The sequence below is a fragment of the Drosophila navojoa genome, chromosome 4 (assembly GCF_054131105.1).
Source record: "Drosophila navojoa isolate 15081-1374.11 chromosome 4, UAZ_NAV_1.0, whole genome shotgun sequence".
Classification (NCBI taxonomy): Eukaryota; Metazoa; Arthropoda; class Insecta; order Diptera; family Drosophilidae; genus Drosophila; species Drosophila navojoa.
Genome location: NC_142892.1, coordinates 3,317,640 through 3,334,902, shown reverse-complemented (window position 1 = coordinate 3,334,902; position 17,263 = coordinate 3,317,640). Strand labels below are relative to the sequence as shown.

Sequence of the window (17,263 nt, the reverse complement as noted above, 5' to 3'; positions counted from 1 at the left end):
TGATTTTAAATATACACTAACCGTATATACATACATATATATATATAACTGGCTGTTGCATAACATTTTTTTCTTTCTTTCTTTTTTGCTTGTATATTGATTATATTGTGCATTTATGAGATACTGTCAAGGGAGATTCCTTGCTCAAAGCTGTGTGAGAATTGTTCAGTTATTCTCTTTTAAGTTTTGTTGGGATATTTTTGTGGTCTTCATGTTGTTGTTTTTTTTATGTTGTTTGTTCTAAACATTAAACTTATTAAATGCTTTAGCTGTGCATATACATCCATCGTTTATCAACCCAATGCATTGCTTTTATTCCATCAAACTTTTCACGCTCGCTTTTCTTTTGGCAACATTTTCAATGTGTTAAACTTTAAACAATATATTTATATATATATGTAGGGGACTATGTGAATTATGTTTGTCTCGATCCGTGCTTATAATCTAATCTTTACTATATTCCGCGCCAACTACAACTCACATTCCACGCGCTGGCAGATCGTCTGATACAGTTCGAAAGAAACGCATATATATATATATATATATTTGTATATATATAAGATATTAACTCACTTGTGATGCTACAAATTACATAACTCTAAATAAAAAACTAACTTCTCAACTAAAATTACAGTCTCAGTAAAATTGGGTTGTTGTTTTTGTTGTCAAAATGAAATTCATGCGTCATTCATGCCATCGATTCCAATCCACTTCACTTCCCTTCCCTTCTCTTCTATTAAAGCCATCCCAACAAAGTTCTTGAATGAATTCATCCGGTATCTAATCCTGATCAGAAGCACCCGGATAATAATACGGCGGAGGTCGCTCGTATTCGGATGATGGTGGTGCCACGGGTGGATTGTGATAGCGCGGCGGTTCGTGGTCCCAATGTCTGTGAAGCAAAGAAATGAGAATAGGTTAAAGATCGAAACATTTTAGTCTCAGCACAACACAAAAAGTAACAAAACCAAAGAAGAAACAACAACTGCATTAAGAGCTTGGTTTAGTTTAAGTTATTGTTTTTGTTTAACAGCAGCAGTTAGTTGCATTCGAAGTTGGGCAATGGAGTCAGCCATATGTATGTATATATCTATATGTATTTAGATATGTTAACTAGGCAGCAAATTGTGAAATGAGTTTGGATATAAAGCAAATGAGAGGTTTCCAGTTAATGTCCATCAGACTGGCCATGGATACATAAACATATATACAGTAAAGCTTCTCTATCACGGTCAACAAAATTCTTTTAACAAATAAAATTTTAATTTTTACAATGATTTATGTTAATATATGTAAAAGAAAATGTATGTTTAAAAAAAAAAGTTATTGTATCATTTCGATCAATTTTATATGATGAGCTATAGCTAATTCCTCTCGGGATCAGATAGGCTGAACTGTATATACAACAAATGACATATGTATATGAATTGCAAACAATAGCAACGCACATACACTAACACACACACACACACACATACACATTGCATGTTGTGGGCAGTTACATAAGCAAATAATATATACTATATACAGAAACCAAACCATTTGCAATTCGAGTCATGCCTAAAAGAAACCATCTGTCGCCAGTGCTTTGGGCCTTGTATCAAGGGCCACGACTTTAGCGCTAAATAAAATGAAATCAAAAAGTAGCAATTAAATTTAGCCGGCCATTTAGATGATATAGATATGTAGATAGATATGTAATTAGCCACAATATAAATGCAGTTAATATGTGTGTTAATTAAAACCATCTGGTAGCTATGTATCGAAATATATCTTTGCATATATGTATCCCCTGTATCTTTATATCTCTGTACTCAAATATCCATTGAGAGGCAGCGCTTGTTGTTGTTGTTGTTGTTCGTGTTTTGCTTTCTGTCTGTTTGACTTACGTGGGTGCCACATCGTTATAGCGCATATTGCTGCTGCCAGCAGCTCCGTCAACACCACCGCCACCACCGCCGCCGCCATTGGAGCGTGCCCCACGCGACACACTCGGCGATGCATCCTCATAGTATTCCTGCTGTTCGCGTCTTCGATCGTAGGCCTTGCGTCGCTTCTTTGGCACACTGAAAACAAAAACAGAAAGGAGCAGCAGAAGAGAGCATGAAGTGAGTGTGTTGACTGTGGAGCTGCTGCTTCTGATTAATTCTCTTACTTGGCCAGTGGCACATGTTCGCGATCGCGCTCGCTATAGGCATCATACAGATAGTCGCTGCTGCGATTGTGCAATAAGTGTGTGACATGGCAAGGCATGGCATGGCATGGCATGGCATAGCATTGGTTAGCAATGGAATGAGAATGAAAGTAAATTGTTAACTATATCCGATTAGAGCGTGCAAACAAACACAAATGTGATTTCGAAATCGATTTTGTTGAGGCCAAGCGAAACGAGCGCAACGAAATTTGTCTCTCATTTGCCCAACGACAAAACATGCGAGTAGGTCCAAACATAGCAAGGGTAATTTACGGCACTTACCCGCCCTCGACTATAGCTACAGGTGGCGCCGAATACGGATCAATCTTCTTGTAGAGGCACAGCAAGCGATGGGCCACAAAGAGTACGGGCAGGAAGAGCACGGCACACAGCAACACGCCCACCCAGAAACCATTCTGAAAGAGAAATTTAGATTGTTATTACTATATAATGAATCAATAGATATAGTTATTCAGCTCACCATTGGATCGACTAGACGATGACAAATCAGATCCACACTTCGATCATAGACCTTTGCTAGGGGAGCGCATCTGCCAACATTTGCATGGCTTTTCTCTACCACCATTTCCATATAGTGTACGACCTGTTCCTTAATATAGCTAGTCAGGTTTTCACGCAGTCCACTGACGTATTCCTGGCCATGATCTCTGAGGAAGATCTCTGAGCGCTCCGTTGATTCGTGAAGTTGCTTGATGGATTCGCCGAATGCATTTCCCTTATACAATATCAATTCGTCAATCTTTAATAGTTTCTCGGTCATTTTGCTAATTATTGTTTTGATTTTATCAACAAATTCATCGTGATATCTTTGCAGGTTGTAGGCCTCATTGTACAGCGATGTTCTGGCCCAATCATAAATGCCCCATTGAGTCCAAAGGCTGGTGCGGAACTCCTTCAGCTGATTGGCAATGGTGGGCAGATCGACAGGTGTTAACTGATTGCACATATGATCCGTAAACTTCTTGCTGTGATAGCTGGACAAATTGCTGTTGCGCAGCAGCTCGAGATCCCGCTTGTCCTTATCCGTAAGTATTGTGAAGTTATCCAAATTAGCCAACAAAATTGGCACTGACGGCGTATCGCTAATCACCTTCACGCGCACCAGATTATCAATGTCATATAAATCGTTATCTTGCAGAAGTTTGAATATGGAGTGATCAGCCTGGCAGGCTTTGATGACGTTCGAAATGCGTAGGGGCTTCGTCGACTTGTGCTCGCTCTTTGGCAAACTACGATTGAGATCTATAAGTGAGTTGAGCTGACGGAACAAGGCATTCGATTCCTGATCTCTGAGCGGAGCACAAGCGCCCTGATAGCTGACGACGCCCAAGACAAAGTAAGTTAGGCCAACCATAACGATGACAGAGAATACGCAGAATATCAATAGCATGGCACTGTAAAACGAAATTAGAATTGATTAATATTAATTAATTTTATATAATGTATTTCAAGTACTCACAGTAGCAGACATGAGGCACCTGTGCCCTTGCTGCAGCAATCATCGCGATAGCCACGACGACGACGTCCACAGCAGCCGCAAATCAGAGCAATTATCAGAAATAGGAGAATCTGAAATAGATTATCGGATGAGTATTGATGCATAGCAAGGCCTCACTTCAGACTTACAATCAACAACACAAAGCAAACAATCACATTGATAATGCTTCGGTCGGCTCCAAATGTATCGTATACATCATCAAAGGTCTTGGTCACCTCGACAGTATTGGAATGTATGCTGCCTATGGCCGAATCGATTATGTTGCGTACGTTCGTTGCCTGATTGCGGAATTGTTCCTGTCCGTTGTGTATGTCACGAATTATCGGTGGTATAAGTGGATCGATGCCAGACTTGATACGCTTGCCCACATGCTGCAAACGATCTATAACTTCTTTAGCTGTTTTGCCACTGTTTTTGGCTATTATCAACTCCATGGCCTTTGAGTATTGAGACGTGTCTGGCAGCTGCAGGAATTTAAAATTTGATTAGCATTAATTCTTTGCTGAAAATATCAATTTATTACCTCTTCATATTGCAAACACTTTGAGCTGTCCAGGAATTCAATCTCCGTCTTCTTCAAAAAGTGCAGACATTCCCGATTGCCACAGAGCACGGCACAGGCGTAGTTAACATCACGTTTAACGCCACGCAAACCTAAAAAACAAATCAATTTGCAGTTGAATCCGTAAGAACTTTATGGTTAAGTAATGGCTACCATCTCTTAGCTGTGTGCCATAGAATCGCAAATCCTTTTCCAATTTATCCACTTCTTGTATCAGCTTGTGTGCCTCTTCCATGTTCTCTAATATGCGCTTCAAATCATAAACCGCATTCGCCTCAGAGGCGTCCATTAGATCCAGGAATATGTGAGTGTGAGCATCTAAGAATAAATAGATGGAATATTGGTTGAACTCGAATATGTATTAGACTAAATACACTTACTTGTTAGCATGTCGCTCAGATGTTTGTCCATTTCTCCATAGTTATTTACAAGCAGATGATTGATATGATCCGAGACATCTTTGAGATAGGTACTCGTATCCTGGCTGCCGCGCCGCATTGTATCTGTGGTCTCCTCTAAGCCACGATCGAGCAACCGATTGGTGGCAAAGGCTATAATGACACCAAAGCTGCAATAGAATTGAGAACGGTGATTAATAAATTGCTGATATGTAGACAAGGACTTGACTTACAGTATTCCAATGATTAGTAGGAGCAGCAACAGTCCGCAGCAGCAGCGCTTGCGAGCATCCTTTTGGCTGTCGCACGGCGGGCAACCCTCCTTGCAGCGACGACAGCAGCAGAAGCAGCAATAGCATACGCTGTAATTTATAGGAATAAGTTAGCATAACAATGGTAACTAATGGGTGTGCAGTCAACATACGCTACGATAGGCATAATGACAGCCAAGAAGGCCAGAATGCCAACACAGATGAGCACTATCCAGTATTGCATAAAAAGCTCCCGCCAATCAATGTCTTCAACCTTCGGTCCCAGGGCCAAGGTGTTCTCGCCCTTGACAACAATATAGCCTAGAGGGAAATACGAGTTATTCAATTGTTATCTTTAAAGACTTGACTTCATTACTCACCAGGCGGCACCGCGGCCTCATCCGGTAAAATAATATCGAACAAGTAGCGTGTGAAGTTGTAAACGGGATCCATTGCTTTTGTTGAGAATTTCGGATCTTTGGTATAGTTGGCCTTTGATTTGTATTCAGTGAATTCAGCCGTGGCAAAGTGTAGCTGTCCACTCTTCTCGTGGGCTGTCGCTACATGCCACGGCCCCTTCGCATCGTCTACCTCGCCAGCTGCATGAGTGGGGCTGAAGGCAAAGCCAAACATGATCAGGCTGAGACTGCATATTGCCAAGGTAATTTGCTTTGTGGACTTTAACATCTGCTTTTCGACTGGCGCTGGAGCTGGAATTGGAGCATTGGCCATGCTGTAGCCGTCCGTCCGTATCAGTGTCTACACTAAAAATGTTGCTTAAATGCTGCTCCTAACACGCTTGGCTCCTGCTTTGGCTGTTCCACTTGCCATCCATTTCATGCGTCAGCGCGACAACTGCAAGCAGAAACCACAAATGAATATGAACGATTAAAATAAACGTCTTTCTGAATGGTGCCACACACACTCCCTAATACGATTTTAGCATGTCTTGACCTTATTTATGTGTATCTTAATGCGTGGCAGGGCAGTAAAATACGAATGCATATATATCATTCGCTCTGTGGGTGTGTCGCAAAAAATGTGGCATTCCTATTGCTTAAGGCAACGCCAGAACAAATGCTCAAATGCTCAAATGATATCCTCTGCTCTTTCTCTCTATGACGAGCGTTCCTCCCTTACTTGACATCAATTAAAGCCAATAAAAAACTGAAGCGCATGACAATCAGCAGCAGGGCAGTGCCTCAATATTTACTGGCAACTTAGTTGCTTAGCCTGTGCGTGCAACGAAGAATGCAACTTGCACGAGATGTATTAAACAAAATTAAAATATGCTGAACAAAACGAAATTATGAATACTAATGCAACTCGCCTGCGACTCAAGCTCTTACTGCTTAGGAATTTAAAAAAAAAAAAAAATTACATGCCCCGGGTGAGGCTCGAACTCACGACCTTAAGATTATGAGACTTACGCGCTGCCTACTGCGCCACCGAGGCTATGCCCCTAACAACGTCAAACGCGCAATTGTACTGTAGCTGCTCGTTCTGCTCAGGCAATTCGAGTTGTATTCTAAATCAGAACAACATTTCAGCAGCAATAATTATAAAAGGAAAAAATAAATAAAAATAAGATTTGTAAACAGCAATAAAATCTAAATTAGACCATTAACAGAGATGTTTGTGTACTAATTGTGAAATATATGAATCTTGTTTTTCATTTCTCGTTATTATCAATTGCGTAGCTTTAGCTTTATCGTAGTGTAATAAAAAACAACCAAGTACTGAGTGAGCAAGTGCGTTTGTCTCGCTGCTTTCTTGATATGTGCGTGCATAGAGAAAAGGAAAGGCTGAAAGTTGAATGAACCTCATGAACAGAACTGCCTGCTGTATCGAATGTCTCACTGAATGGACACTGGGCATAAAGGAAGGGCAAAACACAGCAAGTGAAATGGAGAAGGTGGTGCAGGTTGCTAGTTGCTGGTTGCTGTTTGCTGGGCTTGTGGTTCACCATACTTGAACCACTAAGGGTCGTTCGTTTGCTTTAACGGCTGTTCCTTGGCCTGTCGTGTCGCACAGAAGGTGTCGCACACACACACACACGCAAACACACACTTTTTAGAGCCTTATCTTTAGTCTGTGTATTTTTTATGTGCACTTTTTACTACTGTTTGCTTTTTGCAATCATCGATGCTCCACTTGGCAGTTTTTCGCATTACTTCAAGTGTCGCATTAGTTAACAGCTAGTTAATTGACGTGTCTAGCACGGCGTAAATGGCTTGTAAACTAGCTGAGCATCTAAACGAGTAGCCTATGAAAAAATTATCTTTTATCGTTTTTATCTTGACGCAAAGGTTGTCGATTCGTTAGTCATCTATATATGTTTATATACCTGTATATATTTCGTATGTATGTATGCATTTCGACTGCTCTGCTCTGCTCTGCAAAATTCTGTATACCCACGCCTACTCAGCGCGTCGAGCTCAGCACTCAGCAGTCGAACGGCCTTGACATAAGCTGAAAACAAAAAGCTGGAAGCGAGTCGCATAGCAATTGCTGCCGCTGCTGCTGCTCTGTTTTTGCTGCTTGGACGGGGTCAAAGGGGCGGAGGTCAAAGCTATTATCAAACGCACAACATAAACGATTTCTGCTTCGCCCAACATCAAAACAAAACACAACACAACAGCATCATTTGCAGAGCCGTTAATAATAAGCACATGCGCAGTGCTCAGCAGCTGTGGGAGCCCCGATTTTTGGGGCGGCTTCTGCAACAGCCATAACTCTGTCAAATTTACATTGAATAAATGTAGCTCTCTGTTAAATTTTATGTTACTTTCCATGTTTATTTCAACATTTACAATCAATAAACAAGCAGTGGAATATGCTTGATTTTATTTTCCATAAATAATAATTTTGATGAACATCTCAAGTCTGTTTGTTTTGGGTAGTGAAATATATGTTGAGCATAAAGACTGTGCCTTTCGCTCTTTATCTTGGCTTTACTCCTAATCATGTTTGTTCTCCTTTCACTTTTTACCGCTCCCCTTCTTCCACTACCTAATACTTCTCCATTTGCCGCTGCTCCAGTTGTTTTTCCTTAAAGCACTTGTAACACTTGTAATCAAGCTTTTGTATATGCTTCAACGAGTGTCATCGACATCAAGTCATTTGATTCCCTAGCTTCTCATTTCTTCTACTTCTCCACTTGGCCGTCTTTCTTCAAGTACTTTCACTAATCCCACTTCTATTCCCTTTACTGCTCTTACTTTTCTTTCGCTCCTCTCTCAGCATCCTATGCCTTCTACTTCAACCGAAACAATACATCGACATCCTAGCCCTTTTCTCTCCAACATTTTAAGAGAATCACATTGTGGAGCTGCTTTTTTTTTATTTACGTAGAAGTTTCGAAGTTTAAACTATTTGCTTTTTATGGAAATACATATGCTTGAACTTAATCAACAAAATATGTTTTTTGACTACAAGTAAAAATATAAATAGATTACCAGCAAATAAAAATATTATCAACTACTTCTCGATTTTAAAATATGTAGATCAACTATTTTTAATTTTTGGGCATATTCACTTCAGCGAAAAGTCAGAAAAGCAAAGCGAATAGCCGTTCGACCCACTTCTTGAGTCCGAGTCTAGTTTATCTAGCAGATCCAAGTCTAACAGGTTTTTACCTTTCGCTTAAGCAATACTGCTCCAAGTACTTATAAGTAGATACCACTTGATATTTAATGGAAAGTGTTTGTATACACTTTTGCTATTTCTTTATTTATGGAGCTGTTGAACTGGAGCGATGGACACAATACAAAAACTTAGAGATAACCCATTGGCTCAACGATGATAATGTCGGGTATATATACATACATAGAAATTCATGAGTATATACATATGTATATTATTTAAAAGCATTTTCGAGCGTAGCAGACGAATTGTTTATCACCGTAAATTACGGAATTCCTAAGAAGCACATTTTTTAATTGAATAACTGTCGGTCGAGTTTGTTTACCAAAACAAAAACAACATTAAATAAGAAATATTATATCAGCGCATTGGCCTTGTGTTTAAATACTTATATATATTCATATATATAAAATTTTGTAAGAAGTAAATATACCGTCTATTGCTCTTTTAGTTATAACATTTTAGTCATTTATTTAGTCATTACGATCTACAATATATAGTAGTTCGTATGAATTATCCATTCTATTGGAGTGTTGAGTAAGTCCGTAGTATTTCTGACCTAAATAATTAGCAAATACGAATAGAATATACTATAAAGCGCCCACGAACTACACATCTAAATAAACTGGGGACTAATGGGAATTACGCATTTCAAACTCCTATTGTCAAACGCGAATCATGCTACCTCATTGTATATAATTCTAGGGTATGGCAAATATGTATAGCCACGATGCAAATCCATGGCTTAGTCTGCTTTTCCAGCCACTTCCTGTCTGTTTTTCATCTCTTTCTACTTAACTCTCTCTCTCTCTCTCTTGCTATCTCTCTTTCTCTCCCACACTTTATCAAGCTGCGCGCGTGAGCATAATTGTAATTTACAATCATATACGTTCATTGTTTGCATTTTGGCTCGCTCGCACGCTCGCACTTAATTTCAATTGAAAATGATTCTTTCTGTCAGCTTTTGATTAGCCCACGAAAATTTGGTGTTGTTTGCTATCGCGGCCTCAGCTGGTGAGTCAGATGGCCGGTAAACCAGTTTCCCTTGGCCAACGACTATACCGGTTCTTCAAATATATAAATATATTTATATACAAACATATAGATGTATTGTATATCTGCTCATCAAATGACAGCCGGCCAGATTTCTTTCTAGCTAACAGCGCAAGACGAAGTTTCCGCCCAGCCAGCAGCTCAGTTTTCCACTTCTTTATACATTTGTTTCTGTTTTTGTTTTATGTATACATTTATTATATAAACAAATAAAAAAAAACAAAAACACACATTTGCAGCTGCTATTTCATACTCCATAACATTTGTTTAGCTGTTACCCATTATGCGTGTTGGTCTATGAGAATATCCATTTCACATTGAAGTTTCCAGATTTATGCGTACATATATTTATATACACATACTTATATACTTAATAGGGTCGATATAGACAGAGAGAGAGAGAGAGAGAGAGCCAAAGAGTGAGAGGAAAAGTAAGATAACACGAGCTGCTTGTAACCTACTTGTAAACTTCGGGCAACCTGCTTGTAACTAGCTCATTGATTTACAAAAATTTGATATCGCAAAGTTAAAGAAAATTTCTGTTGACCTACATACTTATATTTTCTTCTAAGTTGAACCTGTCTGCTACCATTCGTCACCTGCCTGCAAGCTACTTGCAATAATCCCATCCATTGCATTATGTAGATAAAGCACGGCGCACAACAACTTTTGTTGACCTCAATAAGTTCGATTCGTACTTCTTAGGTGCAAGCCGCTTTCACTCAAAATAAAGGCGCTGTCTGTATATTTTTGGACGCGTGTGTGTTTGCTTTGCAATATTTGCAAATATTTGACATTAGAGTTGGGAATTATAGTTCAACATCACGGATGTCGCATTCACGGCGCTGTGAGTAAAGCGTTGGTACACAAACCAAGAGGTCCCGGGTTCACATCCCATTCAATGAATGAATAATGTTCAAAGTGTTTTTTTTTTAAATAGGTCTTATTGCTCTGAAAGTTTCTATGTGAAGAGTATTCAATTTAGTGTTTTGTTTTTCGATATGCTTTCAAACTTCATTTGTCATGCAAGCCTGCCGAAAAACAGAGTCGAACATGTACATATATGAAAGAGCGTGTGTTTGTGTGCGTGTATATGCCTATGCCGGCGTCGCTTGCTATAAATACATAGTACATGCGCATAGGCCACTTGATTGGAGCTCCGGCCTCAGCTAGAGCACCTATATAGAGGCTGCATATATATGTATGTAGGGTATGCTTGTACATGGGAATATAGGTAATGGCATTAACATGCATATACATATACGTATACAGCATATGTTTGCATATGTACATATGTGTGTGTACACGTTTTACACAGGTCAGGGATGTATCTGTATCTGTATCTGCGCAAATGCTGTGTATCAAAAGCTCTCACGCAATTTTAAAATCAGATATTGTTTTTCAACTGCGCTTTTCTTTATGTATTTCTCCTCGTCTTAGTTATTCGACCCTTTCTTAAAGCAGATTTGCGGTACACATGTACTGGATACAATTCTTTTTTTGTTGCTTGTTGCTTTCGGGTCGTGCTGCTGATTTGACGTTAAAAAACAAAGCAGAATAAAAGAGATAAAGGAGAGCGTCGCATTGCGCTGCCTTCACCTCGGCCGCACACCCGACCTCTCGTTTGCACTCGTGCCGTGTACCCGGAGCAATTGAAATAAACAAGCTGAATCAGACAATAATAATAGTAACGGTTATTTTTTTATGTGCCTTTGTCCCAGCTTCTTTGCCATACACATGCACACACACATACATACATACGTATTATCTTTTTGGTCGACGGCGACTTCCAAATCCAATTAGTCATTAATGTCAAGCAAACCAGAACCACACACACATGCACAAAGCCAAGAACGTTTCACGTTTGCCTGTGTGTGTGTGTGTGTGTGTGTGCGTGCTTGGGGGTCTGCCACTGCCACTGAAATACAACAACACTTTGTGGTCAACAATAACACGCGAGACACAACTGCAACTCCAAGTGCAACTGTGCAGTAGCTGTTTTAACGTTGTACAACACTCATTATTAGATTGGAAATATTTAATAAAGGGAATAATGGAACAGACTATTGATGCAAATAATCACCGTTACTTTTTCACACATGCTTTTTCATTTTTTGTGCACATCTAAACATTTATACGTTTTTATATACATATGTACATGCTAACACACTTGTACCCCGCCCTTTCTTTGTCTACATCGCAGCTTCCAATGGCCTGCGACCCCGTATTCTAATTGGAATTGCAGCTGTGCGTGGGTCAACTGTGTATATATGTTTGTATGTATGCACACAGCATGTAAGGGAATATACAAAATTTTGGCTGGAATGTTTTGAAATTTCACAATTGCACGTGGCGAAATATTAACAATAATTTCGAAATTGAAAATCAAATATAACCGAATGATCTACAAATATAAATATTATTCTAGACTTTTCATTGAAAAATTTGAAATTTTCGATAAGACTTTTGCTTCAACTATATTTTTTTCAATTGCCAATCGTGTTTTCTTATATTACACACACATATGCATAAATGCATATACAACATGTGCATATGTATGAATGTGTGTGTATCTATTGCAACGCCCGCTGCTGCTGGGCTGCTGCTGCTACCATCACAACATTCTTTTCTTTGTTTTCACAGCACACAGCACACAGCAAACGAATTTGGTGGTGAGTCTCGGTTCATAAGTTCACAACACTTTACACTTTTTATAATTTAAAAAGAAAATGAGTTTAATTCAGAATTTCATTCTGGTCACTGGATAAATCACCTTTTTTTAATTAAACCAACGACAATTATCGCAATTTCCACCAGAACGTAGACGCCGCCGAACGTCCGTCTCGACGCGCGTATCCCACGACAACTACTAGAGATGAATTGTCAAAATCTGCAACCACTTATCGACTATCGGTATTCCTTAAATATCGATATAACAAATATTTCATTTGTGCGATAGTTTGATATGTATTGTAACGACTCTCACTGTTTCAAATTTTAAAAAAATTGATAGCTTAGATAATAGTTGCCTATAAGCTAAATTTATTTTCAATATATTCGAGCAGTTGATTGTTAAAAGATAGCCATTTTACTTCAATTGCCGTCCAAATCTCTTTCTACGATAGCCCACTAGTAACGATGCTGGGAAAGTTCGGTTACATTGTGCTGGGTTTTGTTTTGAATTCGATTGTTAACGAAACCTTGGCGCTGAGTTTGAATACTATTATTATTACTAGTCCACCCAGGGCACGAATCTTGCTGCGGAAACCCAGTTTATTGACAGATTAACCCCAATAAGTCCCATCTTAAGTTAAATAGAAAAAAACAATTATTTAAGTGGTACATAAACGAATATTACACAATCTCATCTTATTTTCGTTTATGTTTTATGTTTTACAGTCGTGCTAATGTAGACACACGATTACGTATAATATAAACACACTTAAATTTACTCTGATTGTTGTTATCTTGTCTTGTTATCTGCAGAAATCATAAAATTCTTTCAATCCGTGTGCAATCATTTTTTCTAATCATTTTTCGGTTTCATGGCTGCTGATTCTTGGGGTTGAGCCTGAGCTGGGGTCTGCAACTGGGACTGATTCTGGATCTGATGATCGACAACTGGGCTGCCGGGCGGCTCAACAATGACATTCTGTTCAGATGTGGCAATCGAGGAGCTATCGTTGAAGGTACCTCCACCATCTGTACGCTTGGTTTCCGTCTCCCGACAAACGCAGCTCGCCTGCTGCCCGCCGCTACAGGTGAAAATTGGTGGCGGTGTATACGGTAGACCCGTACAGGTGGGACACGTGGGGCTGTGATCATAATAATCAATTAGTTTTAAAAACAATCTATATATCCCATTTTTGGTTACTTACCCTGTCTCGGGTACTACGACTATCGGCACCGCATAAGAGTTTAATCTGCGCCACAAGCACATCAGCTTGTGCGCGACAAACAATAGGGGTAGCAGGAGCAGTGCAGCGGGAAGCAAGCCGATCCAGATACCATTCTGCAAAGTTTTAAACGATCATTTTAAACCGATGAACTCGCCTGCGAATAAATGTGTATAATAACTTACAATTGGATCAACCAGACGATAACAGACCAGATCCACTCCGCGATAATAGACATAAGCGAGTGGGGCGCAACGACCCACATTCTTAGTGCATTCCTTGATGACGCCTTGCTTATAGTCCTCTATTTGTGCATTGACCACATTTGTGAGATTTTCACCGAGCGTGTTTATGAATTCGCTGCCACGTGTGTGGATAAATGTTTCAGATCGAACTACGGCATCGACCAGCACCTTAATTGAGTTACTGAAGTTTCGTTTCTCATACAAGATGAGGTCATCGATACGGGCCAATTTGCTCTTCATATTTGATATAATACTTAATATCTTATCCGTCCACTCCATGTTGTACGTATCCAAATGGTAAGCTTCGTTAGACAACGAGACTCGGGCATATTTATCATAATCATATTTTTCACTATGTGCTATACTATCTCGTATCTGCCTTAGACCTGTTGCCAAGGCGGCTAAATTCGGTGTTAGAGTCTCGCACATATTGCTTAGGTAAAGAACACTATTGAATTCCGCAAGATTGCCATTGCGCACGCTCTCGAGTCTTTCCTTGTCCTCTTTCGTTAATAGAACTGTGGTAGATAGATCGTCATCAAATATGGTCTCCTTTTTCTCATCTTCAGGCTTTTCTCTTATCACTTCCTCGTTCATCAAATCATCCATATCGTAGAGTTTATGCTTCAGAAGCAAATCAAATATAGACTCATTCGCTCTGCAGGCGTTGATGGCCGTTGACATCTTCAGCTCTGAATATTCTTGTATATCTGTCTGCTCCTCCTCTATTAGATCCCTCAGGTCAATGGTCCCATCCAGCTCTCTGAATATGGCATTATTATCGAGGTCCCGTACTGGGGCACATGCGCCCTGGTATGCAACCAAGCCCATTACAAAGTAGAATAAACCAACCAGCGTAATGAACGAGAACACAATGAATATAAACATTATCGAGCTGTAACGAAGGGAAGATTATTAGCATACTTATGATTGCACTAAGGGTTACCCTGTAACATATAGCGTATAATCTTGATCAACTCACATAAGTAAACATGTGGCTCCTGATCCTTTCCTACCAAAGCATCCGCACAGCAAGGAAACCAAAATTAGAAAGACAATCTGTGGAGTGGAGAATATTATGTTAGCAAGCGTATCTCACACAGATTGTCCTTGGCTATGATGAGAATGTGTTGAAGCTGTCGACTTACAATAAACAAGAAACCACAGACAAGTGAGTTGATAACACTTCGATCGTGGCCAAACCTATCGTAGATATCTTCGAAAGATCTTGTCGAGCGAATCGTTTTCAATTGGATGTTACTGATCAAGGCCTCCGTCTGATTGGTGATCCTATTGGCATGCATACGGAACTTATCGCGACCGTCCAGCACATCCTTCTGTATTGCAGGTATGACTACCGCCATAGCGGATTCGATTTTTATGCCAACATCTTGTAAACGTCGCAGAGCGAGCTTCGGTATCACTGAAACATCGTCGTTGACAATTTGATCTGTACCTTCCACAAAAACAGTAGTGTTCGGCAGCTGAAACAGATATCTTTGATTAGATTGATTGCTTAATTGACAAATTGATTGATTAGATTAACTACAGAAATACTTAAGAAATTAACTGACGGAGCTAAAGACATTAAACTAAAAGTGAATTTCCGCTGCTGTTTCTGTGCGCCGGAATATATGTCTAGGCTACACTTTCTGATTCACTGATATACTTACATAGTCCATGTGCAGACAGGGGGACATATCAACCGATTCCATTTCAGAGTTTCTCAAAAAGTCTCTACATTTATGACCAAAAACCAAACTGCCACAGGCATAGTTCACATCACGTTTAGCTCCGCGAACGCCTTAAGAATGAAAAATATATAAACATGGGATCATTTTACAATTAAGTCGCATTTACCATCTCTCAGCTGTGATGTATAGAAGCGCAACTCCTTCTCCAAACTTTCCACCTGCCTCATTAGAGTTCTCGCCTCTTTCATATTATCAAAGATGCGCTCCAACTGCTCGATGGCATTGGCCTCGGATGTATCAGCCAGGTCCAAGAATATATGATTATGGGCATCTGTGAATAAAGAAGAAGCAGGTTAGACAAGGATTCTACAAAGCCAATATGCTCTCTTACTATTCAGTAATTCATTCAGGTGATCCTCAAATTCCTGGTAGTTGTAGACAAAAATATGGTCCAGATGTGCATTCATATCCTCCAAGTAGAGACAGGTGTCCTGACTGCCTCGCTTCACTGTGTCCGATGTCTCTTCCAAGCCGCGATCTAAGGCGCGATTGGAAGCAAAGGCAACAATGGCACCCAAACTGGAAACGAAAAATAATTAATCAAGAAGGTGGCCACACTTGCGCACCTTAGACGACTTACAGAATGAGAATGATTAAGAGAAGTAGTATTCCGGCGCATATCATGCTCATTCTTCTATCCCTAGGACCATCGCAAGGACCACAACCCCGTTTGCAACGGCGACAACAACAGAAACAACAATAGCAAACGCTGCCAGGTGAAACGTGATATATGTAGATATAAGGATGCAGGTGCAGGTAAATCGGTGTCGAGACTTACGCTAGAAATGGTAATAGAATTATCACAGTCAACAAGAATATCACCCACAAGATGACCAAAGCATATTGTGCCAACAGATCGCTCCAATCGTTTCTGTCAACTTTCCTACCCATTATCAAGGTATCGTCATTTCTAACAGCCAAATATCCTGATTTGACCGTCATACAGTGAGAGAGATAGAGATAGATATATTTATATTCAGACTTACCAGCTGGCAGAGATGGCTTATCGTTTATCGTTGAATCGAAAAGAAATTGTGATATATTATAAGCGGGCGTTACGGACCAAGTGTTACGCTTGGTATCTTTAATATACTCGATTCTTGATGTGTAGGGCGTTAGTTCGGGATCGGGATAATGAAGCTGCCCCAGCTGTTCGTGTATGGTGCCTGTACCAACATTCGTATCATGCCAAACCCTCTGCGCCGATGCATGTCCAACGAGTAGAACATATAGAACAACAATTTGAACTATGCCGATTAGGCGAACAGATAAATTTGGATAGCAACGATAGCGCGTTTTGGTTTTACGGCGCGTTGTACCCTCCTCCGCAGCCATTTACCCGGTACTCTTACTACTGATTTTTCTATTTCTATTTTTTTTTGTGCTTTCGTATTGATACTAACAATCACGTACATCTATGGGATGAGAGGAACACATAAAATTTAGCTGCACATGCAGAATAGTAACTGCTAAAAACTGCGACAAATATATAAACTTTTAATGGAGTGTAATTTATACAACAAGTGAAGTGAATCAAAAAAATCAAACAATGACTACTACAATCTAAGCCAAAAGCATACTGGATCCTAACTTGTGACACATAAAGTTATGTTATATTGTGAGATTTTCATTTTGCCTCGGGTTGAGTGGTGGACCGTCGATACCTCAGGAAATATTCTAAGTAAACTCTATAAGAGTTTAGAGTATTTTTTTTTTGCCTTGAAAAATTAATTTGCCTTAATTTTT

The 17,263-nt window shown here is 39.7% G+C and overlaps 2 protein-coding genes, 1 long non-coding RNA gene and 1 other non-coding gene across 9 annotated transcripts in view; 1 reads left to right on the top strand and 3 right to left on the bottom strand.

Moving 5' to 3' along the window:
* Nucleotides 1–17,263, top strand: part of LOC108652116 (uncharacterized) — a 67,880-nt gene that overhangs the window by 42,573 nt on the left and 8,044 nt on the right. The gene's annotated exons all lie outside the window — the stretch shown is intronic.
* On the bottom strand, nt 78–12,520 carry LOC108651323 (prominin-like protein). 6 transcript variants are annotated; one of them, XM_089260552.1, is made up of 15 exons: nt 12,396–12,503; nt 11,380–11,540; nt 5,305–5,779; nt 5,098–5,245; nt 4,907–5,035; nt 4,656–4,843; nt 4,429–4,593; nt 4,237–4,367; nt 3,842–4,177; nt 3,675–3,784; nt 2,676–3,609; nt 2,477–2,610; nt 2,156–2,215; nt 1,890–2,066; nt 78–892 (listed from the first exon to the last, which is right to left on the bottom strand). In XM_089260552.1, exons 3-15 carry the CDS (start codon nt 5,654–5,656, stop codon nt 781–783), a joined length of 2,976 nt encoding a protein of 991 aa, XP_089116678.1. In that variant the 5' UTR covers nt 5,657–5,779; nt 11,380–11,540; nt 12,396–12,503; the 3' UTR covers nt 78–780. The 6 variants fall into 6 exon arrangements, with proteins under 6 accessions (XP_089116678.1, XP_089116677.1, XP_017956403.1 ...); XM_089260551.1 differs by having other exon boundaries at nt 11,384–11,540; XM_018100914.2 differs by lacking the exon at nt 11,380–11,540 and having other exon boundaries at nt 12,396–12,520.
* On the bottom strand, nt 6,307–6,379 carry TRNAM-CAU (transfer RNA methionine (anticodon CAU)). Its single transcript has one exon. It is a non-coding gene; the product is annotated as a tRNA-Met (tRNA).
* LOC108651326 (prominin-like protein) lies at nt 12,951–17,111 on the bottom strand. Its single transcript, XM_018100921.3, has 11 exons — nt 16,504–17,111; nt 16,296–16,443; nt 16,098–16,226; nt 15,849–16,036; nt 15,624–15,788; nt 15,437–15,567; nt 14,912–15,247; nt 14,746–14,822; nt 13,704–14,658; nt 13,501–13,634; nt 12,951–13,437 (listed from the first exon to the last, which is right to left on the bottom strand). The coding sequence occupies exons 1-11, from the start codon at nt 16,850–16,852 to the stop codon at nt 13,149–13,151; spliced, it is 2,901 nt and encodes a 966-aa protein (XP_017956410.1). The 5' UTR covers nt 16,853–17,111; the 3' UTR covers nt 12,951–13,148.

Bases quoted from the DNA above. Each gene is read 5' to 3' on its own strand.
- LOC108651323 (XM_018100914.2), bottom strand. From the start codon at position 5,656: ATGGCCAATGCTCCAATTCCAGCTCCAGCGCCAGTCGAAAAGCAGATG. The intron at 4,178-4,236 runs GTAATAAATTGA...AAATTCCTGCAG, and splicing joins AGTGTTTGCAATATGAAGAG to CTGCCAGACACGTCTCAATA. The intron at 2,216-2,476 runs GTAAGTGCCGTA...GCACAATCGCAG, and splicing joins GTAGCTATAGTCGAGGGCGG to CAGCGACTATCTGTATGATG.
- LOC108651326 (XM_018100921.3), bottom strand. From the start codon at position 16,852: ATGGCTGCGGAGGAGGGTACAACGCGCCGTAAAACCAAAACGCGCTAT. The intron at 16,227-16,295 runs GTAAGTCTCGAC...TTCACCTGGCAG, and splicing joins ATTCTATTACCATTTCTAGC to CGTTTGCTATTGTTGTTTCT. The intron at 15,568-15,623 runs GTAAATGCGACT...TTCATTCTTAAG, and splicing joins TACATCACAGCTGAGAGATG to GCGTTCGCGGAGCTAAACGT.